This window comes from Chinchilla lanigera, unplaced genomic scaffold (genome assembly GCF_000276665.1).
Source record: "Chinchilla lanigera isolate Chin_1 unplaced genomic scaffold, ChiLan1.0 scaffold00013, whole genome shotgun sequence".
Lineage (NCBI taxonomy): Eukaryota > Metazoa > Chordata > Mammalia > Rodentia > Chinchillidae > Chinchilla > Chinchilla lanigera.
The window spans coordinates 18,702,646-18,726,795 of NW_004955414.1; the positions used below are offsets into that span (position 1 = coordinate 18,702,646).

Below are 24,150 nucleotides of genomic sequence, written 5' to 3' on the forward strand. Positions count from 1 at the left end.
CATAGGCAGCTGTAAGCAGAGGTCAGGGTCACACAGGGCGATTCCTGACCACCTGTCAGGAGACAGCCCTGCAAACCTTCGTTGGGAGAGCTGGAGAAGGGATCCTGGGGGCTCCACTCCACCCCTGTAATGCAGCTCTTTTCCTTTTCCCCAGGATGCCTACTCTAAGCGCTTTATCTCTGTGGCCTGCATCTCTCGAGTGACTGCCACTGGGGACCAGAAGTTTGAAGTGATCACAAACAACCGGATCTTCGCCTTCCGGGCAGAAAGCGATGGTGAGGAGTTCTCGGGGTGGCATGTGTGGGTGGAGGGAGAGAGGAGACTGGAGGTTTGGTCAGATAAAGGAGGGAAGAGGGGCCGGGGATATAGCTCAGCGGCATAAGCGCTTGCCTGGCAAGCCTGAGGTTATGAATTCAATTCCCGGTACCAAAAAAAACAGAACAAAACAAAAAGGAGGGAAGAGGACCAAGGTTATCTGTTCTCCTACCTCACATCCTGGGAGGCGTCATTCCCTTTTGAAGTGGGGACACTCCCAAGTCCCCAAGGCCATTCGTCCCTGAGATCAGGGAAGCAGCCTGGGGCAGGTGAAGGGACTTGACTGGTGTAAGTGTCACAAGCTGGGACTGGGATTGAGCTTGTCCAAGTCAGTGCAGCCAGCTGGAGTGATGGGTGGCCAGAGGCCTTTCCCAGGCTCACTCAGCTCACCTCCCCCAGCGGAGCGGAAGGAGTGGATGCAGTCCTTGCAGCAGGCAGTGGCTGAGCAGCGCGCCCGGGCCCGGCAATCTGGCGCTTACCTGGCGGGAGTCCGAGGCTTAGAGCAGCACGACCGTGCAGGCAACCTGGAGCTGCGTGGCTTCAAGAATAAGCTATATGTGGCTGTGACTGGGGACAAAGTGCAGCTCTATAAGAACTTGGAGGTGAGAAAGGTTTGGCCAGGTCACTGAGCCTCTCCCTGTCCCATGCCTGCCTGGGACCTGAGCCCAGCCCTTTTACACATGTGCAGATTCCTGAGTCCTCCCTTATCTCCTTCCTAGGCACTTTCTAGTCCCTAAGGTACCACCTTTCCCTTCTCTCCCTATACCTGGGCCTTACACCCTGCCCCCAAAACCTTGCCCTCATCCCTTCCTGCCCGCCTGTCAGGAGTACCACCTGGGCATTGGCATCACTTTCATCGACATGAGTGTGGGCAATGTGAAGGAGGCTGATCGGCGCAGCTTTGACCTCACCACACCCTATCGCATCTTCAGGTGAGCCCTCCTTCCCTCCCTCAACTTCCTTGCCTGTGTCCTCCTCCCTCTGGGTTTTTTCTTCTTGCAAAATAGGAATGGTGTCTCTCACTTCCCAACTCTGCCCCTGCCCCCAGGTCCTTTGGTCTTCACCCTCTAATCTACCCTGGTCTCTTGCTCTAAGAAGTCTCACTCTACTCCACCTCCCTCTGGCCTGTGCACCTGCCACACTACTCCGTGCTGCCCCTCCTGGCTTTGTGCACCTGCCCTGCTCTCTAGATAGCGCTCTTGGTTGCCATGAATGCTTCCTTGTCTCCGTGGCAACTCCTTACTCCATTTACCCAGGGCCTGTCCTGGGCGCTTCTTTCAGGGCCTCAGTGTCCCTCAGTGTCTGTCTCTGTCCTCTGCCCTCTCTCTGGGGAGCCTCACCAAGCCCCGGACCATTCTGCACCACCTCTCAGACTCCAACCTGTGGTCCACCTCTAACTGGCTGTGACCTGGGAGACCCCCTGTCCTCCTGACCTGGGGAACCAAGGACTCTGACACTGTGTAGCTCCATAACACTGGCCTCACCACCACCACCATCTCTACCCTGAGCTCAGCAGGCTGCCTGGTGAGCTTTCTGAGTGCAAAGCCTGCTGCCTGACGTCTCTGCACATGCCTTTCCCTGCGGCTTCCCCTGCTCTGCCTAGGGCCCCTTCTCACCCCTGTGCAAACCATCACCACCCCACTGCTCTCACCTCTGTCTCTTCCCGTCCCTCTGCCCCAGCTGTCCTGGCCCAGATGCCCGCTACTTTAGTCTTTGGCTACATGTCCGAGCCTCTGTGCTTCACTTGACAGCAGACCCATGGGCTTTTTTGTTGATAGCCAAGTTTTTATTTGTTTGCTTATTGTATTTGAAGTACTCTGATGGCATTTTGGCCAGAGATTTGTTGCCATCATCCTTACCTACCACAACCCCAGCATCTCCTGCAGAATTTCCCTCTGGGTCAGGTCTACAGAGGCCCACCCACTTCTCTGGTTGCTTACTGCCACCAGCCTTAGTGAGGCTGACCTGGTGTTCAGCACCCAAGGCCACCACCATCCTGGTACACCGGCCATTGCTGTTGGCTGCCAGTGCTCACCTAAGTCTTTGGTGGCTTTGCAAACTCCACAGGCCAGGCTGCCATGGGTGGGACAGCCCTCAGGTCTTCTCCTAAAGTGGTTCTAGTGTCCATTACCCTCCGGTATTGACCGTGGTAGCGGCAGTGGGTTTTGGGTGGTGTAGACTCCAGAGCGCTATGGCCAGCCTCAGGTGTCTGCGTGGTGGTGGAGTTCTTTGTGGGCTGGGGTCATGGGAATGGGATAGGAAACAGGTTGAGGGTGACGGTGGCAGAGTCTTTTAAAAACACTTTTGTGCCCCATCTGCTTCCCATTTACACCCTCCACAGGTGCTCCATTGTCTTGGGGTGCTCTTTGATGTCTGCTTGGCATAGGCTAATCCCTGTCCATCTCCTAGCCTCTTCTCTGGCAGTCTGCCCTCCTGCACATAGGCCCTGGAATGCCTGTGTGCCATTCTGCCACTTTGCACACACTGCTCTTTCTGCCTGGAACGCCCTTATGCCCCTTCACCTGGGTCAGCCCTTCTACCAACAGGATCCTTCTTCCCAACACCCCCGGTCAGGCAGGGTCTCCTGGTGTTCCCACCCCATATGTCTCTCAGGCTCACAGTGTCCTTGCCTTTGATCCAGGATGCCTCCCTCTTCTGATTAGGAGCTCCTAGTGCCTTGCCACCTGCTTCATACTGTGTCCCTTGTGCTACCCCAAGTCCCTACCAACCCTTCCCACCAGTCCCCCTCCTTTGTCCCCAGCTTCTCAGCCGACTCGGAGCTAGAGAAGGAGCAGTGGCTGGAGGCCATGCAGGGAGCCATTGCCGAGGCCCTGTCCACCTTGGAGGTGGCTGAACGCATCTGGGCTGCAGCCCCCAACAGGTTCTGTGCTGACTGTGGGGCTGCCCAGCCTGACTGGGCCTCCATCAACCTCTGCATCGTCATCTGCAAGCGCTGTGCAGGTGTGTGTGTGCGGGGGGGCACCTGGCCGAGCAGGTGGGGCTGGCTAGTTGGAAGGGCAGCTGGCCTGTATGGCAGGTGGGGAGCCGCAGTTCAGGAGGTTGCTTGTGTGTACCAAGCTGTTCCTGCACCATCACCCTTCAATGTAAAGCAGGATTTCCATCCTCACGCTTGGGTGGGGGCACTGAGGCATGGAGCAGGAAAATGGGTTGCTCAGGGTCATCTGGCAAGTAGGTGAACCTCGCCTGAAGCCCAGATCTGTTGGGTTCTGGTGTCTCTGTTGCATCAGGAGAGCTGAAGCAGGCCAGGCTGGCCAGGGCTCTTGTCCAGAGGGAGATGAGAGACAGAGGACCCAGGGACATGGTCGCATTTGTGGGTCTGACTCTGGCTGGTGGGTGGAAGTTGAGTTTGGAGACCAAAGAGGAGGCTGCTGCAGGATTCAGGAAGGCAGGGAGGAGGAGGCCCGGCCTGGGAATCCATGTGCAATGTGAGACTTTTGTAGGATTTGTGGTATGAAAGTCTTAATGAGGGATCAGATGAGGAGGATGACAAAGCAGGGAGCCCAAGGTACACTCATGTGCTCCTCCATGTCAGACACTGTGCTACGTGCTGGGGATTTGGCCCTCACTGGCGGGGCCTCGGTGGTGGCTTTGGGTGACTGGGGTGGGAATTCTCTGAAGTGGGGGAGTTGATGAGCTCAGGAAGAATTTCAAGGCCTGTGGGATTTTTAGAGCAAATGTCCAGGGGCCTTGGGCCATGAGGTCTGCTTGCACAGAAGGATGAACCGAAGGGCTGACCGGAGGGGAGAAGGTGCCCTGAGGGAGGATGCACAGGGAGGCAGGCCAAGCCAGAGCCATCATGCCAGGCACTTCCAGTGCCCCCTAGCCGTCCTCCCCACTCCAAGGGTCCCTCATGGGGCCTGTAGCCTATAGCTGGCCCCCCAGCCCCAACTCCTCCTTCTCCTGTCATTCTACGGAGATTCATTAGGTGCCCACTGTGTGCCAGGCTTTGTTCCAGGCACTGAGGATAAAGCCCTGAAACAGACAGGCAGGGTTTCCGCTCGTGCGCAGCTGACGTTCCAGTGGGGCATGGAGATTGCATGGGAACCGATAGAAGTCTGTGGGATGCCGAGTGTTAGAAAGAGAATGTGCTGTTGGAGGATGAGCGGCTTGTCTGGAAGCCCTCTCTGAGGAGGTGACATGTCAGCTGAGATTGGAGTGACAAGGAGGAACGACCATGGGGAGAGGGGTAGGAGAGTCCAAGCAGGAAGTTGGGACTGCAGGGAAAGCAGGTAAGGAATTGAGATCTAATTCTGGCCCAAAGTGGCCTTGGATGGCCCTTGAGAGGCAGTGTGGTGCGGGGGCTGTTGCAGAAGCCTAGGTGAGGGTTGCAGGGCTCAGAACTCTGGTGTAGGATGCAGGGGTGTGTGGCTTATTCCAGAGCTGTGTCACAGGTGAGGCTGGTACTTGGGGCGCTGGGCACTGGGGTGGGGGTTGAGGGTTCACGCGAAGGGCACCCAGATGACCTGAGTCCGCCCCTCTGCCTACAGGGGAGCATCGCGGCCTGGGCGCTGGCATCTCCAAGGTGCGGAGCCTGAAGATGGACAGGAAGGTGTGGACAGAAACCCTCATTGAGGTGGGCATGCCCCTGCTTGCCACTAATGCTTGGGGTTTGTCCCGCTCAGTTACTGCCTGGGTCTTTCCTCTGCCCCGCCCCCACCTCCCTTGGAACTCAGGAGACCTTTGTGATAAACTAATGGGTGGGAATTTTGGAAAAGCTGGCCTTTGGGCTGGGGATTTAGCTCAGCGGCAAAGCACCTGCCTGGCAAGCGCAAGGTCGTGAGTTCGGTTCCCGGTACCGGAGAAAAAAAAAACAACAACAAAAAAAAGCTGGCTTTTGGCAAAATCAACAAACTGGCCAATGAGCTAAGAATGTTTTTTATGGTTTTAAAGGGTTGTGAAAAAAAGATGGTGTAACAGACTGGATGTTTTCTGTAAAGCTTATACCATTTACTAGTTGGCCTTTTAGAGACTTTGCTGAACCCTCATCTTGTTCACCTGTTGTCCTGTTGTAAAGATGATAAGCTGAGTTCCTGCACAGGGTTATAATCTGCCTGAGATTACCCTATAAATCCATATTGACTGCCCAATCCCTTCCCCACTTCCTGACCGACCTGGGTCTTCTTCCCCTCAGAGCCTCTTTCCACTTTACTTCATCTGAATTCAAAGCACCAGTGTGTACACTTTGCGACACGCATGTACATGTGCATTCATACTTGTGGACTTGAAGTTCCTTGGTACCTATACTTGGACTTGCAGTGGGGAACCGTTAGCAGGAGGCTGGACCTGGGGACCTACCACACAGGGCACTCCTGACAGCGCTAGCCAAGCTGGGTGTCACATTCACTTATGTCTGCCCTGTGTGTTTGACACATAAGTGATAAGGATTTTGCATTTGTAAATTGACTTTCAAAATAATCCTCTGAGGCCAGACGTGGTGGCGCACTCCTGTAATCCCACCACTCGGGAGGCTGAGGCAGGAGGATACTTGCGAGTTCAAGACCAGCCTGGGCTACAAAGTGAGCTCAAGGCCAGCCTGAACTGCATAGCGAGACCCTGTCTCAAAAAGACAAAACAAAACAAAAACAAAATAATCCTCTGATTTAGGATGAGTACCCAATGTACAGATAAAGACATTGAGTCCTAGGGAAAGAAAATGACTTGGTAAAGCCACAGAGTGAGTCAGTAGTAGCAAGGACTGTTTCTGCTTTGTTCTCTCCTGTGACTCTAGCATCCCACAAAGACTTGGCAAAGAAAGGGGGATGGGAAGCCCAGGAAATAGCTGTGGAAGGAGAGTTGAGCAGAAGGAAAGAATAAACTAGTTCACCCTGTGCTGGATTCCTGCACTCTTGTAGGTTCTGCTTCCACCTCTGTTGTTGAGAGGGGAGTGTCAGAGACGCAAGATGTTTCCAAACTCCCTGCCCCCCTCATTGGCTGACCACCTCCAGCTGTGACAGCCTTAGGAATGCAGAGTTCCAGATGTGGGGTTGGGTGGGGCAATGGCAGAGCCGCAGGGACCTGGCGCTAGGCTGGAGGCGTCTACCTGTCAGACTGTCTGCTCTTGTCTTGTCCCTGCTGAAGAGCTGGGCTTAGAACCCAGAGTCAGAGAGGGGAGCAGTCAGGCCCTCATCAGGCTGGGCTGCTCCTCACCTTACCCACTGGGAAATGGGCTGGTGGCTTGGCTCCCAGGGTCCCTTGTGCGACAGCTTCAGAACTCCTGGCTGTCACCTGTCCCCTCTGACTCTCGCCCACACCCACAGCTCTTCTTACAGCTGGGCAATGGTGCTGGGAACCGCTTCTGGGCAGCCAATGTGCCCCCCAGTGAGGCCCTGCAGCCCAGCAGCAGCCCTGGAACGCGGCGGCACCACCTGGAGGCCAAGTACAGGGAGGGCAAGTACCGCCGCTACCACCCGCTCTTCGGCAACCAGGAGGAGCTAGACAAGGTCAGGCACTGCACCTCTGGGACCTGTGAGGCCACTCCCCTGTCCCTAATTGTCTGGGCCCTCTTGAGACCACCCCCTTTCTTCCTGCTGCTCCATCTCAGCCCATCTCCTCTACCAGCTCAGAGCTGGTATATGGGGAAACTGAGGCCTGCAGTGTCCTGCCTCAGGAAAGTTAGGGCAATGCGGGGAGGAGCCAGGCCTGACCTTGGGCCAGTGCCACATCCCCAGCATCTGTCTGCCTCCCTCCTGATTCCTCTGTCTCCTGCACCCTGTCCTATTCCTCCTGAATCCTGCCAAAAGGAGTGAACTTGACGGGGATGCTATTTCCTGTCAGGCTCATGAAAAACAGCTGGACTGCTCCGACCCACCCCTATCCACACCCCATTCAAGAGGAGGCCCCATATGGGCCCCAGTCCCTGACAGGCTGGAGCCAAGTCGTGAGTCCTAATCTGGCGCAGCTTGAGTGGGAGACAGCTTGCTCTGAGGCAGGGGGATGCTATTTGTGACCTCTGGTTGGCCCTCAGCCCCTCCCCCAAATAGCCCCATCCTGGCAGCTCCATCAGGCTCTAGAAGCCCAGTAGGAGCCAGTTCTCCACCTCCTGGAGACCCAGGCGTCCTGCCCCAGCCCAGCCCAGTCTGGCCTGCAAGCCAGGAGGGCGGCAGCTCCCATTGGCTGGGAGGGCTGGGCAGGCGGTGAGGAATTTCACTGTGGGAGGAATCAGCTACAGAGTCCCCTCTGCCCCTCCACAAGGCAGAGGGAGCCTGAGATCCTCCAGGGCCTGCAGGCTGACCAGCAGCTCTGTGCTGGGGCCGCCACAGGGGTGAGGCCTGGGGGCGTGTTGGGAGCCCCAGGTTCTGCTAGCTCATCCTTGCCCATCCTCCCTCCCCTGGCCTTTTTTTTTCTCCTCGTTCTTCCCCTTCTATTTTCTTTGTGGTCATCCTAGACCTGGGTGACTCCTTCCTCTCCTCGCCTGTGTGCCTATTCCTGCTGGCCCCTGCTCTGCTGGGGCTGACCGTCCCTTCCCTTCTGCCAGGCCCTGTGTGCTGCAGTCACAACCACAGACCTGGCTGAGACCCAGGCTCTCCTGGGCTGTGGGGCTGGGGTCAACTGCTTCTCAGGGGACCCTGAGGCCCCCACACCCCTGGCTCTTGCTGAGCAGGCTGGGCAGACCCTGCAGATGGAATTCCTTCGAAACAACCAGACCACAGGTGAGTGCCAGTGGGACTGTCCCCCTCAGAGGATGAGGTCCCTGCTGATAGTCTTGTCCTTTGGATGGGGTGAGGGGCAGGGGTGGGGGTCCCCCAGGGGCTGTGCAGCACCCTGGAGGGTTTGATTTACAGGCCACTTCCAAGCTGGGATTACAGCTCCTTGAGGGACCCCAGGGCAGCAGTGTGTGATGTGGAGTGAGTTTGGGTGTCACTGTATTCATATGCTTCCCATGTGTGCCCCTTTGTGTCCTTCAGTGACTCTATGTGTTTGTGTGTCTCTTCCTGATGTGCAGTGTGGGTCTTTTGGGGTGGCATCTGTGTGCTGGGGTATGGGCACCTTGGAGCCGCTCTGGGTGTGTTTCTTTGAATCAAGGATGTTGAGGGCCGGAGGGTTGTGTTTGTACTGCATGTCTGTGCTCTGGTGTGGGGTGGTGTTGCCTTTCTCCATGCATGTGACCTACCACAGCAGCCCTGTCCATTGCTCTATTGGGTGGAGTCCTATCACAGACTCGGGTTAGGTCCCATTTGGCTCCTACTCGTGCAGTGGGTGAGGAGGAGGTGGTGTAGGTGACGGTGCTGGTCATGGCCTCGGCCTGGTCTCTGGGGCCACATCCCAGGGCTGAGGGTGGAGCTCAGTGGCTAGGGCTCTGGGCTTGGGGCCACGGGTGGGTGGAGTGCACTGGGCTGGAGAAAGCCCAGGTGTCTAGGAAGGCACAGGAGACCACCCAGCTGGCTTGGACTTGGGGCAGACCCCCCTCTCCCATTGTCAGTTGCTGGGAGCAAGGCTGGAGCGAAGGCCCTTTGTTGGCTTCACACTGTTTGGGACAAACCTTCCTCTAGGGATTGTTACGGAGTTGGCTGCAAGCCTCCCTCATTCTAGCATGCCTGGCCTTGTGCCTCCAACAGGGAGCATGGGGTGAGCTGGAAGTCAGGGAGGCTTCAGGGAAGGGAGGTACTGGACCTGGGCCTTGGCCGTGGAGTTAATTCCCCTAGGTGGGTAGCAGTGGAGAAATGGCTTGTGCAAAACCCATGTGGTGGGGGTGGGAAGCTGAGGGTGCCCATCAGAGAGCTGAGAAGCCTGGGCTGGGACTTGAATATGAGCCTGGTGCTCAACCCAAGAGCAGTGAAGGTGGGGTACCCTCCCAGACAGCCAGCCTGACCAGCCTCTCCCCCCCACTCCAAAGATGTCCCTCGGGTGGATTCAATGAAGCCCCTAGAAAAGCACTACTCAGTTGTCCTGCCCACTGTGAGCCACAGTGGCTTCCTCTACAAGACTGCTTCCGCCGGCAAGCTGCTGCAGGACCGCCGGGCCCGGGAAGGTGAGTGTGTGCTGTGCCCTGCCCCAGCCCATGGCATTCTGGCTCTGCTCCGGGCCAGGGAAACCAGGGCTGGCTGCGCTGGGGGACTCGTGAGGATGTCAAGGGGGACTGTGGCAGAGCCACCTGGAAAGCATTCTGGGCATGGTCTCGCATACACAATAGGTGCTTGATAAATGGCCTACTGTGGCAGGGGTCAGATCTGGCCCTGCAGAGCAGGGCCACTCACTTCCCATTTCCTTGACATTGAAGTCTGTCCTGACCTCCTGATGGGTGTGGCCCTGAGCTGCAGCATCTGGTTTCGCAGCTTGCGGATGGTAGGAAGTTGGAGGAGTGAATTTGAAGTTCCCTCCCTCTCTGATCTCTGCTTTCCATTCTGTCCCAGACTCTGACTGCAACGCAAGGTCCTTACTGTGTCCCACCAGAGCCCCAGAGTTGGCTGTCCCATCCCTTACTCGCTGTCCTTCTCCCTGGCTCAGTCTGCCCCCTCCCCCTTAGTCTGGCCTCCTTGCTGTTTTGTAAACAAGCCAGATTCACTCCCACTTCGCACTGACCATTCCCTCTGCCTCAGATGCTTTTCCCAAGTGTCTGTATGGGCAGTCACCTCAATATGGTCTCTATTTAAATGTCACTTCTGCAGAGATGCTCTGGACTCCCTTATCCAAAACAGTGCTTCCCATCTGTCTCCTTGATCCCCTGTAGCCCTAGCGCCTGGGAAGTGCTTAGCACCCAGTGGACCCTTGGCACGTGTCTGCAGAATGAAGGGAGCCTGAGGAAGTGCTGGTGCTTCTGGAGGGAGCACATCCCCAGGCACAGGCGTGGGGATACCTCACACTCTGAGGGCAGGTATCAGGCCCTGGTAAACACAACAGGCTGCTGGGGGAACATGGGCTGCTGCACACTGCATCCCTCAGCACCTCCTGCTTGAAGCCCTGGGATGAAGCCCTCCCACCCCCAGAGGCTTTTCTGGAACTCAGTTGTCCACATCATTGCCCCTGGTCTGCCTCCCTCTGTCTGATAATGTCATTTATGTAACTGCTTGAGTCATCCTTTTTGCCCTGGGTGCCAGGAAGCTCTGAGCCACAGTGAAGTTCAGTGAACTGTACACAGTGATGGCCTTCACGTGCTGTTTGTTCTGCTCCCTTTCCTGGTCCAGACTCCCGTTTCCGATTCCTTTATGGGATCTTGCTGCTGTAGGAGGAAGCAGGACATAGAGTGATGGGTGCCTCTGGCAAAGGAGGGCAGGCATGGAAGGCTTCCTGAGGCCTTCAGCCTTGGTAAAAGTAGAAGCTGAGATTTGGCTGACGCAGAGGTGGGCAGGAGCAGACCCAGTAGGACCTTGAGTGCTACGCCGAGGGGCAGCCATGGGATGTTTTGAGCAGAGGAAGCGGGTGGAGACTGATCTTCCCTGGAGCAGTCTTGGGTCTCAGAGTTGGCCGGGGGACCAGTGAAGAGATTGCTGCAGAGGTCTGGGGAGAGGATGAGGAGTGGATTGTGCTGGGTGGTGGGGCTGCAGAGTCGGGAAACATGAGTTAGAATGGAGAGGATGTGGGTCAGGTGTGGCCAGGGGTTCAGGGAGGATGCGGAGGGGCATTTCAGGTGGTGGTGGGGCTCTCATGGCTCCCCTGCCCAACTTCTCCCTAGAGTTCAGCCGGCGCTGGTGTGTCCTCAGCGATGGGGTCCTGAGCTACTTCGAGCATGAGCGGGCTATGACACCCAACGGGGAGATTCGGACCAGTGAGATCGTGTGCCTGGCAGTGCCCCCTCCAGACTCCCATGGGTGAGCACCCCTGCTGTGTGCTCCAACCTTTCTGACTGGAGAGAGAGGGAAATCGGCCCAGAGAAATGCAGGGTCTCCCCAGGGTCACTCAGCAAGCTGTATAAGCACTGACTGAGGTCTTCTGAGGCTCCAAGCTCCACCACTCCTAGAGGGGTGTGCGCGGTGGGAGGGGGACAAGCGCTGTGGGAAGGGGGCAGAGGGTGGCAGCGGATGGATGGGTGGGGTGAGGCGGGTAAGTCCTGGCCTGTGTATTTGCAGCTTTGAGCACACCTTTGAGGTGTACACAGAGGGAGAACGGCTGTACCTGTTTGGGCTGGAGAGCGCGGAGCTGGCTCGTGAGTGGGTCAAGTGCATCGCCAAGGTGGGCCTGGGTTGGCAGGGCAGGTATCTGACAGGCAGGGTGGGACCTCCTGGCAGATCCCGTGTGGAGCAAGGCTGGGTGAGGAACAGTGCCTTTCAGGCCTGACATAGTCTGCGGCCCTCTGAAGGGGAGGTCGGGAGACTCCCAGCCCCCAGGAAGAAGGGACGTGGGGCTTGCAGTCTTCTTCAGCAATAAGTGGCAGTCAGAGTCATCTTAGGATGGGCAGTGCTGACTGCAGAGGGAGTGAGCTCCTTGTCCCTGGAAGTATGCAAGCTGAAGCTGGAGGGAAGAGGCAGGAAGGCTACAGAGGAGAGCTCCACCTTGGGGACTAGGGCCGGGTGCCCTGTTGTGTTCCCTGTGCAGTGAGACCCTGCGACTATCATCACTCATTCAGTGGTCAGTTGCTGTAGTTCCTGGGAATCAGCATTTGGGGTCCCAGGGACCCAGACGGGCCAGTCTGAGTCCTGGCTCTTCAGTAGCTCCCTTGTGGGTGGGGGAGGCGTGTAAGGTCCAGACAGCACCAGTGTAGTCATGCTATGGCAGATGGCCAGAGTGCGTTGGTACCATGGGTGCGCAGAGAAGGGACACTCTCCGAGGTGTCTGGAAAGGACCAGAGGGGGACACATCTGAGTGATGAGCAGTGATGCTGCAGTTTGGGTGCAGTGCTGGGTTCTGCCCTGGGGAAGAAAAGAGACAGCTGGGGGAGGAGAGGTTCCTTGCTGTAAACCCCAGAAGCTGAGGCACTTGGGGCCCCAGAAAGCGGGTGCTGTTGGCTGATACGGTCTTCCTGGTCATCTCCCCCATCAGGCATTCGTGCCTCCCCTGGCCGAGGACCTGCTGGCCCGGGACTTCGAGCGACTTGGGCGCCTACCCTACAAAGCTGGCCTGAGCCTCCAGCGGGCCCAGGAGGGCTGGTTCGCTCTGACTGGTTCTGAGCTCCGTGCCGTCTTCCCAGAGGGGCCCTGCGAAGAGCCGCTGCAGCTCCGGAGACTGCAGGAGCTTTGTGCGTGGACCTGCACCCAGACCCCAACCTCCAGGGCACCCTTGTCCCAGCTCCCAGCCCCCAGCCCTGTCTAGAAGTCTGAACTGTGTCCTGGCCTGGCCAGAAAGACCCAGCCTGTTCTCCTGTGTCCTCTTCTGCCCTTAGGGTGCATCTTGGTGGCCACTTAGGTTGGTGGGTGGTCCTAGGGGTGTGTGCCCAGAGAGCCTCAGGAGGGAGCAGACTGGGGATTATGAACGAGGTCTGGGCCTCACCCTGACTGACCCCTCCACAGCCATCCAGGGGGACAATGAGAACCAAGTGCTGGTGCTGGTGGAGCGAAGAAGGTGAGCCATGGCCTCCCGGAGGGGCTCTGAGTAGCTGGCCTTTCTGACAAGCCTGGGAGAGATGGAGCAGTGATTTGAATGTCCCTTGTGTAGGACGCTGTACATCCAGGGGGAACGGCGACTAGACTTCATGGGTTGGCTGGGGGCCATTCAGAAAGCAGCGGCCAGTTTGGGGGACACCCTGTCTGAGCAGCAGCTTGGGGACTCGGACATCCCAGTGATTGTGTACCGCTGTGTGGACTACATCACGCAGTGTGGTGAGGCCCAGCCCCCACCCCTACTGCCCAGGGCCCGCCCCTTGCAGAGAGCCATTCAAGGCCCAGGATCCTTCTGAAAGTAGCTGTGCACCCCGCCTCTTCCCAGGCCTGACCTCTGAGGGCATCTACCGCAAGTGCGGGCAGACCTCAAAGACCCAACGGCTGCTGGAGAGTCTACGGCAGGATGCCCGCTCTGTGCATCTCAAGGAGGGCGAGCAGCACGTTGACGATGTGTCCTCCGCACTCAAACGCTTTCTACGGGACCTGCCAGATGGGCTCTTCACACGTGCCCAGCGCCTATCCTGGCTGGAGGCCTCAGGTGGGCCCTGCAGCCCATGCTCAGCCTTATCAACTTCTTCTATCTTTGGATCCCCTTGCAGTCCCCATCATGCACCTGGGCTGAGCATGTTCCTGCAGACAGGCTCCAGCCTGCCTTCCTCTCCTACTTCTCGTTCCTCTTATCACTGTGTACTGTGTATCCTTGGGCATAGAGAATTCCTTATGCTTGCTGAGTACTGGGCTTGCTCTGACTTGGAGGGCACAGGGAATGTTGTCACCCAGCATGACAGGCAGAGCAGTCAGAGTATGGGGGATGTGGGTGTGGGTGTGGGTTTCTGACTTGTGACCCATCTCCCCCACCCAGAGATTGAGGATGAGGAGGAGAAGGTCTCCAGGTACCGAGAGCTCCTGGTGCATCTGCCCCCTGTCAACCGGGCCACGGTGAAGGCCCTTATCAGCCACCTCTACTGGTGAGGGGTGACACTGGTACGAGGCTCTGGGGGAATGGGGTGGAGAAGATTCCTCTACTCCCTTCCTGGCTGACTGCCCTTCCCTGGGAACCAGGTAGGCCTGGGGATTGAGGATGGACTAATCTCCAGTGTTTGGTTTGTTATTTTACGTCCCACAGGGTGGGAAAAGAGGATTTTTCAGTTTGGGGCCAGAACACTTTGACCACATCTTGCAACTTCCCAGCCCTACTCCTTACCAGGACCCAAGATGTCCCTTTAGTTAGGAGCCCACTGACCATGACCCTCCTTGGCCTCACTCTAGTGACTGGTCTTGGACCTGTCAGGAAGATGGGCTGGGAAGCTCTGGGCTGAACTCCTCACTCATGTGTCCTTCCTTCCCTCTCTAGTGTCCAGTGCTTCTCAGACACGAACCAGATGAACACACACAACCTGGCCATTGTGTTTGGCCCCACGCTCTTCCAGACAGATGGGCAGGACTATAAGGCTGGCCGGGTGGTGGAAGACCTCATTAGCCACTATGTGGTGGTGTTCAGTGTGCGTCCCCAGCCAGTGGCGGAGGAGGGCAGGGATGAGCTTCTCAACTGGCTGTGACCTTCTGCCCTTTGCTTTCTCTTCTTCCCAGGTGGACGAGGAGGAGCTGAGAAAGCAGCGGGAGGAGGTCACTGCCATTGTGAAGATGCGAGTGGCTGGCACTGCCAGTGGGACCCAGGTGGAGGCTAGGCCAGTGTAGGGGCTGGGCTGGTGGTAGGCACTTGCTCCCCAGACCTCCAACTGAGCCCTGTCTCCCTGCAGCATGCTGGTGACTTCATCTGCACAGTCTACCTGGAAGAGAAGAAGGCAGAAAGTGAACAGCATGTCAAGGTGAGGGCTGGGGACCTAGAAGCCAAAAGGGCCAGTAGAGTTAGGCTGGACCAGGCCCAGATGGCCAGGGGAACAGGGCTTCCAACCTATGGAGATCCCATTTGGGACAGTATCTGACTGGTGCTGGGCCTGTCTTTTCTCCTCATCAGGATCCTCAGAGACATCCAAGGACTCAGAACTTGAGAGGGATGTGTTTGGAATCCCACAGAAAGGTTGTAGCAGGGCGGGGACCAGGGTAGGCTGATCTTCTCCTTGGTCATCACAGATCCCAGCATCTATGACAGCTGAGGAACTTACCCTGGAGATCCTGGACCGCCGCAATGTGGGCATTAGGGAGAAGGACTATTGGACTTGCTTTGAGGTCAACGAGAAGGAGGAAGCAGGTGAGTGACCAGCAGGACAGGTGTGAGGCAGGGTGCAGCCTCATCGGGACTGCAGCCCCAGTATGTCTTCCTTTTCCCCTGCAGTGTGGGGACCATGGTGTGAAAAGGGTTTTGGATGACACCTATGACTGCCACATTGATGAGGACTGTGGTCTCTGTGATAGTGGTGACAGAGCTGGTAGGGGTTGAGGTGACTGATGGCTGTCATGCTGCTGATATGGACAGAGAAGGGGTAGATGGTGCCCGCCATCCTGCCACGATGGCATTTTCTCAGCCGTCAGTGAGAGTGGTGTTGGTTGCAGAGGTGATGGTGTTGAATTCAGCAATGGAATTGCAGGGTGGATGACACCGTTCTTGGTGGTGTAGAGCGTGGTGTGTGGTGATGACTATGCAGGTGCGTTAGCATGGTGGTGGTAGCAGCGGTAGCAGCGACATAGGTGACGGTGGTTGTGATGGTGTTGTGGATGGCTGTGGTAGTAAAGGCGGGTGGTGATCAAGACCTTTTTTTGTTTTGTTTTGTTTTTTTGTTTTTTTGGTTTTTCTCCGGTACCAGGAACCGTACTCATGACCTTGCACTTGCCAGGCAGGCACTTTGCCGCTGAGCTAAATCCCCAGCCCCCTATCAAGACCTTTTATGGTGAAGGCTGATCTTGGATCAGTGAAGGTTTATTTGTTTTACTGTTGTTTGTTGATTGCCAGGCACTGGGCTGAGGAGCCAGGCATACCGTCCCTGCCCTCACGGGGCTCAGTGTGGTGAGGGATGGAGACATTAATCGTATGGTCACACCAAGAAAGGAACAGCTACAGCTTTGTTAGCTGCTGTGAAGGAAAGAGCCATAGTGTCACCAGAGTGACAAGAGTCTCTGGCTTTGGGCCTGAGCCAAAAGTGGAGGAAGAATAAGGATTACCTGATGAAGATGGGGGAAAAGTGCTCCTGGGGAAGCAAAAGCAGCACAGGAAAAGCCCTCGGGTGGGCAGAGGCCTGGCTGTGCCACGCAGAGGAAGCCGGCAGGGGGAACAGCACAGGGCAGAGCTAGGAATGGTGGCAAAAGGGGCCGAGCAAAGGGGGCTGGCAGTGCAGGGCGGTTGAAGGGTTGGAGATGGTGCTATGAGAGGATTGCTGCCACTGGGTGGGGAGCAGCAGGGCGAGGGAAGTGAGAACACAGGCCAGAGGCCGCTTTGAAGCTCTAGTAGTTGTCCAAGGAGAAGCCAGCCAGGGTTAGGCAGTGGAGGGCCAGGCAGGGATCTACGCAGAGGGTGGAGGGAGTGGGGAGTGCTTCTGGCTTGGGCATTCTGGCCTCTGATGCAGCTGTTGTTCGTGCTGATGCAGACACTTGTGGGATGGTCACTGGCTTAGTTTCGCTCAGTCAGGTGTGTTACCCCAGAAGTGTGGTTGTGGGAAGGATAATCACGTCGGTGATGTGTTATGGTGCTAGTGGGTGGTGGGAGTGGATGATAGATGTGCAGATCCTGTGTGCCATGTGTTGGCCCTTTGTGGATCAATGAAGGTTTGGTCTGAGTGACAGTCTGTGTGACCTCTCGCCAGAGCGCCCGCTGCACTTTGCAGAGAAGGTGTTGCCTATCCTGCATGGGCTGGGGATAGACAGCCACCTGGTGGTGAAGAAGCACCAGTCCATGGAGGCCATGCTGTTGTACCTAGGTAGGTCGGGCCCGCAGGGGTTGGCGCGGGCTGGGTGGGTCCCTCTATCTGTCCAGAGCCAGGGTAGGACCTGGTAACATCAGCTAGGAGCAGCTCGGTCAGAGGGCACCAGGTGGGCCGGCCTCTGTGGAGGCTGGGGCAGAATAGGGCAGTTTCCTTCACCTGGGGACTCTGCTCTGGGGCATCTGGGTGCATGGGTGGTTGCTAGTACAGCCCATGCTTACTCCAGTCCTCCCCCAGCCAGCCGTGTGGGTGACACCAAACACGGCATGATGAAGTTCCGCGAGGACCGAAGCCTCTTGGGCCTGGGGCTGCCCTCAGGTGGCTTCCACGATCGATACTTCATCCTCAATAGCAGCTGTCTTCGGCTCTACAAGGAGGTCCGGGTAAGTGGCCCCGTGGGTCTTACCCTATGTTGGGCACCTGCGCCAGAGCGTGCTCAGACACCCATGCACAAATGTTCCCCTGGGTCTGTGAGTGGAAGTGTCTCCATCACGGGGCCTTGGGGTGGCTCAACAGTGGGGGAGAGCTGTAGACTCTTCTGTGGCCCTGGGTGGCCACACCACTGTGCCTTGTAGCCCTAATAGGCCCTGGTAGCTGGATGCAATCGTATCATACACATTGTCATGGCACACACAAGAACATGCTCCATGGTGACAGCCCCAGTGTGGCCCATGCGTGCCTTACCACTTCCCACGTTGAATCCCTCCAGCACATTCCCTGCACCCACACTGTCCACAGGCTGGGTGTCCTCCCATCTTCTGCACATAATGCCATGTCCCCCACCCACCACTGCACACACTCCCGGCTCTAGGCTGGGGGTGACTTCTTCCATAACCCTGATCCTCTATCAAACAGAGCCAGAGGCCGTGGAGCGGGGCCCCTGAGACTGTGAGTAGCTGTGGGAGGACTGCCAGCTGCCTTACACCGCCTGGGGGCCAGGCGAGCCGGGCGGGGGCGGGGGGGACAGCAAGGGCTCCTAGATCTCTCCAGGCATGGTTCCCTCTCCCTGCATTCTGGTGTCTGTTACCTAAGCCCCTTCATTCCTAACCTTGTCCAGGCTCCTTTCTCCAAGATGAATCCCCTATCAGTGTAATGCTCTACAGTTTTCCATAGGACTCTGTGTAGAAATGAAGGATCCAGGTCATGGAGAACCCAAAGCTTGAATTAGAGTTCTGATCCTCATCTTCCTCTTTCCAAATCTGGAAGTCAAGGGCTATCAGAATATCCTTGCTACTGCCTACATTAAAGTGCCAGGGTGGACAAGAGGGGCTTGTAGGGTACCTTCTGCAGCCTCCCAGGCTGGTTGCCCAACTTTTCTTTGCACAATCCTGGGAGAAGGGAACTCATCTACCCGCTCCCTTGGGGCTGCCCTACTCCTACTGGGTTACTTCTGTCTGAGAGAAGGCTCTTGCTCAGCTTCGGCTCGGAATCTCCCTCCTACAAGCCCCTGCAGGTCTCACAGAGCGTAGATATCCTGTGGAGATGTGCAGCAGACATGGTGCCAGGCCAGCGTACTGGTCTGATCTCTCACTGCTGCCGTGACAGCATCTGTAGTTCCCTTCTGCCTATTGCATCTCCTGAGTCACCTGGACAGGCCTGGCGGCCTGGAGAGAGCAGGGCCGATGGAGCAGGACCCTCACCTCCTTCTCTGCATGACACGTCTATTACTGCAGCCTCCTGGGGGGCCTCTTCTTCTCTTTGACTGTCTCTGTGACCACATCTGCATTTCTGAGCCTCTCTGCCCCTCCAGTCAACCCACCAAGGTTCTGGGATGTCATCTCCTTGGCTCTATCTCCGGCCCTGACTTGGTTTACTCCTTACTTACCCCTATTTCTTTCCCCTCCCTCCCAGCCCACAGTCTGTTTTCCATTTCTTCAGCCCCACTTTCTGCACATCCTTCCTCCATCACACCCAGAGCCTTGTGTTCTTGGCAGCAGCGTGATCTCCTTTACGGCCCATCTCAGTCTGCTCCTCCGCTGGGGCACCTCGCAGCCTGCAGGCTGAGTTCTTCATGCTCCTGACCGGGCTTCTCCGTGCTCACGCACGGGCGTCTTCCTCACTGTGTTCTCTCCACACTGCTTCCTCACTTGGTGTGTTTCTCCCGCACTGATGACTGTATCTTCCTTCCCACTGTCCAGCTTCCTCCTGGCCTGCAGCTCCATTCATCCCGTGTCTGCCTCCTGGCCTGCAGCACCGGATGAATGTCAGGTCAGGTACTATCCATAGAAGACACGGGGCTCTCTCCTCAGGCCCTTGGTCATTAGGAACTCCCTGAAAAGTCCCTGTTCAGGCCCTCCTAATCCACAGCCCCTGTGATAGCATAGAAGGCCCCTCAAGTCTCTAGGGAGCCCATCCTTTTGTGATAACAGGCCAGTTAGCCACTTCCAAAACTTGCCAGCTTCCCTAGCCATGCCCTCGTGTTCTCTTCGCTTCTGCTGAGGTACCATGCCTGGGGCGGCCGGGGCAATGGTGGGGAACAAGGTGGAGGTGGCTCAGTCTTGGACCCCCAGTTTTGGTTGTAAGTGAATCTCCCTTCCCTGCCGTCTCTCCTGATGCCCTTGCTGGCTCCAGGGGTGCCTGGTAGGCACCGAGCAAATGGCCTCAGAGCCGGAGGAAGACTCCAACCAACCAGCCTCTTCCCTGGGTGCCACTGCTCCCATTCCCCCGCCTCCAAGCCAGCCTGCTCCTTCTAAGCCCAGACCCATGTGCAGAGGCGGGACCAGCCGGGAGCGTGTCAGTGACCTGGTACCCCTCTCCAGTACATTGGTCTCTTGCTTCCTGTTCTAGGCCATCGGGATGTTTTCCCTCTGGTCTGTTGAACAGCAGTGTGCTTCAGCTTGAGTTGTTAGCCTTGTCATGGAACCAAAGAGCTAGTAACAGCTGGCCTCAAGCCTTCTGCTCACACGGTCAACCCTGGAGCCTCATGGGGCTGGGGGGATGGGGAGAAGAGTGAATAATTGAGATAAATGTAGACACAAGCAGCTGCCTGAAGCACTCAGATGGCACCTACCCATTCCAGCAGGGTGCCGGAGGATACCGGGCAGCTTTTCCCTCCTGGCACCATCTGACTCAGGCTGATGCTATGAGTCGATTCTCCAGTTTGCAGGGCAGCAGGCTGGGGCTGGGATCCTCTGCCCTGGACATCCCAGCTGGGCTGACCTTGTCAGGGACTGAGGGTTGACTGTCTGATGCTGCCGCAGGGACGGAGGCTGGCGCTGAGGGCTGGCCGGGAGGGCTTTGTCAGGGAGGCTTCCTGGAGGAAGTGCCCTATGCTGGGCTTCAGAGGAGCTGGGGAGCAGCAGAAAGCAGTGTCCAGGTAGGAGGACACTGCCTCCATCCCTGCTCTGAGTGACTGACGGGCCCTCTTCTCCTCTTCCTGTCCCAGAGTCACCGGCCTGAGAAGGAATGGCCTGTCAAGAGTCTCAAAGTGTACCTGGGGATAAAGAAGAAACTCCGGCCACCCACCTGGTGAGTGGAGGGAGGTCTCAGGAGACAGACCCGCAGCTGGGGCCTGCTGGGCTCAGAACTGAGGGGGAGGCACAGCCAAGACCTGTAAACTTGACAGGGATCTCTGCAGTGGTTCTGAAGTTACGGTCCCCTTGACCAGCAGCTTTGCCTGCATGCACCTTAGAATCACAAGTTCACAGGCACCACCCTGGGCCTCCTGAGTCCTGGATTCCGGGGGGTGGGGGCAGCCCAGACTGGGTGTTAATTAATTAACAAGACGTCCTGGGAACACTGATGCTCATTTTGGGAACCGCTGGGGTCTCTCTGTGCCTCGGCTCCCGTATCTGTGTAATAGGGATAATGATGGCGCATCCGTTTCCAAGGGTGACCGTGTACTTTCACATGTTGGAAGGTGCTGCGTACCACTCCTCCCTATTACACGTCCAAGTCACCAGACTTGGTTTTCTGACTTTGTCCTGGGCTGCTGTCTGTACCTGGCTACTTCTGGGTCTAGGGCAGGCCTGGGCTGGGACATCAGCAGGCACGTTTTTGTTTTTCCTGCCTCCCTCGCTCCCTCCTTCTCTCCCTCCCTGCCTTCTTCCCTTTCTTTTTTCCTTTCTTTCCTGTGTGTGTGTGTGTGTGTGGTTCTGGGCATGGAACCCAGGGCTTTGCACATTCCAGGCAAGGACTCTACCACTGAGCCGCGTCCCCGTCCGGGCTAGGGTTGGGAGTGGGGATTCAAGGTCCTGGGAGGTGGTGGGGGCTGAGAGAGGGAAGAGGCCGTGGCTATTGTGTGCTGGGCTTATGAGAAGGCTCCAGCTTTGCCTCCATTCTGTCCCGGGAACCGGCGCAGGCTGACGGGTGACCCCACCTCTTTGTCCCTCCTCTAGCTGGGGCTTCACGGTGGTGCATGAGACAGAGAAACATGACAAGCAGCAGTGGTGAGCGAGGGCCCCGTTCTGAGACCCAGGCTGGAGGGGTAGCAACTCGGGCCCCTTGAGTGGATCACCCCCTCCCTGCCCAGCCATACCAGAAGACTTGGGCTGGGGAGATGGGCAGGGTGTCCCCACCTTAGCCCAGCGTTTAGCAGAGCCCAGACCTCTGCCCTCCCTGCAGGTACCTGTGCTGTGACACACAGATGGAGCTTCGGGAGTGGTTCGCCACCTTCCTCTTTGTGCAGGTACCAGTGCTGGGGCCGTGGGGTGGGTGAGGTCCCAAAGGCCCCATTGCTTCACTGTCTAGGCCATTCACGGCTTCGAGGAGGCTTTGAGTTGCTTTTAACTCACCTGTGTATTCAGTGAGTCATTCCTTCCCAGTGCCTCTGTAGTCCAGGCGCTCCCGTACAGGAGGGAATGCAGACCCGGAGTCCACCTGCTGTACTCTAACCCCTTAGTGCTGTGGCGACAGAAGGAAGCCAGGGACCCTGACCTGGTGGTGTGAGCTGGGAGCAGGATGGCAGCAGGGGAAGGGTGTGATGGGAGCGGAGTGCCTGAGCATGTCGGAGAGCTCACCAGGAGGGAATGGCTTCCAGGCAGAAGGAGCAGTGTGTGCCAAGGCCTGGAGGTGCAGGAGACAAGTACCACTGTCCAGTGGGGTGTAAAGGGAAGAGCCAGAAGGGCCAGAAGTGGGCTCTAGGAAGGCAGTCGGGAACAGAATGTCAGAGATCTTTGAAAAAGCCAGGCAAGGTGGCACATGTCTGTAATTCAGCACTCCAGGAGGCCGAGGCAGGAACATTGTATATTCAGTGTGGGCAAATTAATGACTGAGACGCTATCTCAAAATTTAAAAGACTGGGGTTGTAGCTCAGTGCAGAGGCCCTGGGGTCAGTCCCTAGTACCACCAAAAAGAAAAGAAAGGCTGAATGCAGGAAACTGAACTTGATGTTGGAGAGTGCTCACTGTGGATAGGTTGTGCAGGAGAGAAGGGACTGAAGTGAAAAGTCTGCGCATGAGGAGGGCAGTGACCTGGCTGCTATTGTGGCCTAGACAGGAGCAGGGTGATGAAGAACTCTGAGCCAGAGTAGGGCCAGAGGCTGGTTAGACTTAGAACAGATGAGTTAGAACAAACAGTTGTACGGGAGAGCTGGAGAAGTATTTAGGGAAAAGAGAAATAAAACTACCAGAACCTGGGATTTCTTTTCCTATAGCTACATTGATTTTGACCCTGAGTTTCCTGGTAGTCGAGGCCTAAAGGGAAAGGGTGAATTTTGTAGTTGGTGGTTCCTGGTAAGAGGATCTGCAGCCATGTTCCTCTTGGAGAAATGTTTTCTTGGGGCTGCATTCTTGGAGAGGTTTGTGGATCCGGAGATGGGAGTTGTTGAGTAACATAACAGGCTGTGTTTTGCTGGGGATGCAGTCATCTGCTCACAGCTGCTTCTCATATCGGCTGGGATCAAAGCTGAGGGTGTCACCTCTGATCTTAGCCAGAGGCTTTTCTGGGAAGGGTGGGCGGATCCAGAGCTGTGTCTGGGTGAGCTGAGGTGTGGCCCGGCCCTTCTCTCCCTTCCTCCCCAGCACGACGGCCTGGTGTGGCCCTCAGAGCCCTCGCGCGTGTCCCGGGCAGTGCCCGAGGTCCGGCTGGGCAGCGTGTCGCTGATCCCTCTGCGTGGCAGTGAAAATGAAATGCGCCGAAGTGTGGCAGCCTTCACTGCGGACCCTCTTTCTGTGAGTGGCCGTCATCCCTGGGGCGGAGGGCTGGGCACCTGGGCTCCCGCACACCTACTCAGGCTCTGAGTGCCCTCCAGCCCTTCTCCATCCTTGGTGGCTTCATAGAGCTTCTCCCTGTCCTGGAGACCCCAGCTGCTGAAGCCTCTATGACCACGTTCCACTGCTGGTGGCCTTCTGGCCATCTCACAGCTAACAAAAGCTGGATTTCTGGCGTCCTTACAGGTCCTCCGAAATGTCTGAGCGCTGCAGTAGGCCTGGCTCTGGGATTCTGCTGCCGTGACCGTGACCTGACTGTGACCGGGAAGTCTTCCTGTTCAGACACCCTCATGCTCTGCGTTCCTGGCATGAGCCAGCAGGGGGCACATGAGGAAGCCGCACCCCACACCCCACATCCTGTCTGCAGCCTGGGGCTCTCTGGCTGTGGGTGGGGGCAGCAGGGCAGCCCCCTTCCCGGTTCTTCAGGTGCACAGCGCCCCCCTGGGCTGGCCTGCTCACCCCAGGATTACTCAGCCTGAGTTTGTGGGCTTGGAGAGATGGGCACAAGCTCTGGAGGACATCATTCTTCTCGAGGCTGGAGGCCTTGGGGCCCCGCTGGAAGGGAGCCCACCCCCTGCCACAAATGCCGGAGCAGCAAAAAGCAGGGGCTCAGAAGGTGCACTCAGCCGAGTGAGAAGGGAGCGCTGCAAGGCTGAGAGCTGGACTTCGGGGACTTCAGGCTCCTTCCAGTCTGGGCTGGTTGGGAGGGCCCAGGCTGCCTGATGCCCTTTCCCCACTTTGGGGTCCTTTTGATAATATAAATATATCTGTGTATTTTACCCTATGGTAGTGAGGCCTGTGACTGGTTGAGGGCCTTGGGCGTCCTGGGTTGGTGGGGAGGCCCAGAGGTGGGTGCCCAGTGCCCTAGAGCTGGAGCCTGAATTCTTTCCTCAGCTGGACTGCTCAGATAATCTCCCCTGCCCCAGGCAGAGCCTCAGCCTGGCTCAGTGCCATCCCCGTTGTACCACTGGGCAGCCAGAACGGGAGCGCCTGATGCAGCCCAAGACAGACCCAGCTGGGCCTGAGCCCCTGTCCCTGCCTCAGCCTGAGCCAGGGCCTGGGTGTCAGTGACTCAGGACAGCCCCATCAGCAGGCTCTGCTGGAGGCGCAAAGCCGCAGATACACAGAAGCTTTAGGAAAGAGGACTTCAGGTCACGCTCGGTCCCTGTGCATAGCCCGCCAGAGGTGGGGTGGACCTCGCACCAGGAACAAGCAGACAAGGCCTTGAGCAGTGGGAGAGACAAGGGGCTGTTCAGAGACAGATGTGGGACCCTCTGGGAAGGTGCCAGATGCCACATTCCCGCCTCCTAGAGCCTCATT

The 24,150-nt window shown here is 57.2% G+C and overlaps 1 protein-coding gene across 8 annotated transcripts in view; it reads left to right on the top strand.

Annotated features, from left to right (window-relative positions):
* Positions 1-23,614, top strand: part of Arap1 (ArfGAP with RhoGAP domain, ankyrin repeat and PH domain 1) — a 59,152-nt gene extending 35,538 nt beyond the window's left edge. For 6 of the 8 annotated variants that reach the window (XM_005379972.2, XM_005379969.2, XM_005379975.2 and 3 more), the window contains 27 exons: positions 155-275; positions 715-917; positions 1,141-1,247; positions 3,077-3,276; positions 4,824-4,909; positions 6,594-6,776; positions 7,811-7,985; positions 9,170-9,304; positions 10,946-11,081; positions 11,340-11,442; positions 12,250-12,445; positions 12,717-12,768; positions 12,862-13,025; positions 13,132-13,344; positions 13,669-13,774; positions 14,161-14,308; positions 14,397-14,483; positions 14,567-14,635; positions 14,901-15,018; positions 16,565-16,678; positions 16,919-17,064; positions 17,537-17,569; positions 20,067-20,149; positions 21,019-21,069; positions 21,245-21,308; positions 22,642-22,791; positions 23,017-23,614. In XM_005379972.2, coding sequence (XP_005380029.1) covers positions 155-275; positions 715-917; positions 1,141-1,247; positions 3,077-3,276; positions 4,824-4,909; positions 6,594-6,776; positions 7,811-7,985; positions 9,170-9,304; positions 10,946-11,081; positions 11,340-11,442; positions 12,250-12,445; positions 12,717-12,768; positions 12,862-13,025; positions 13,132-13,344; positions 13,669-13,774; positions 14,161-14,308; positions 14,397-14,483; positions 14,567-14,635; positions 14,901-15,018; positions 16,565-16,678; positions 16,919-17,064; positions 17,537-17,569; positions 20,067-20,149; positions 21,019-21,069; positions 21,245-21,308; positions 22,642-22,791; positions 23,017-23,034 — 3,261 coding nt within the window. In that variant the 3' untranslated portion in view covers positions 23,035-23,614. The remainder of the gene's footprint in view (positions 1-154; positions 276-714; positions 918-1,140; positions 1,248-3,076; positions 3,277-4,823; positions 4,910-6,593; positions 6,777-7,810; positions 7,986-9,169; positions 9,305-10,945; positions 11,082-11,339; positions 11,443-12,249; positions 12,446-12,716; positions 12,769-12,861; positions 13,026-13,131; positions 13,345-13,668; positions 13,775-14,160; positions 14,309-14,396; positions 14,484-14,566; positions 14,636-14,900; positions 15,019-16,564; positions 16,679-16,918; positions 17,065-17,536; positions 17,570-20,066; positions 20,150-21,018; positions 21,070-21,244; positions 21,309-22,641; positions 22,792-23,016) is intronic. The other 2 variants (XM_005379973.2, XM_013511970.1) reach the window with 1 other exon arrangement.
* The last annotated feature ends 536 nt before the right edge of the window (positions 23,615-24,150 follow it).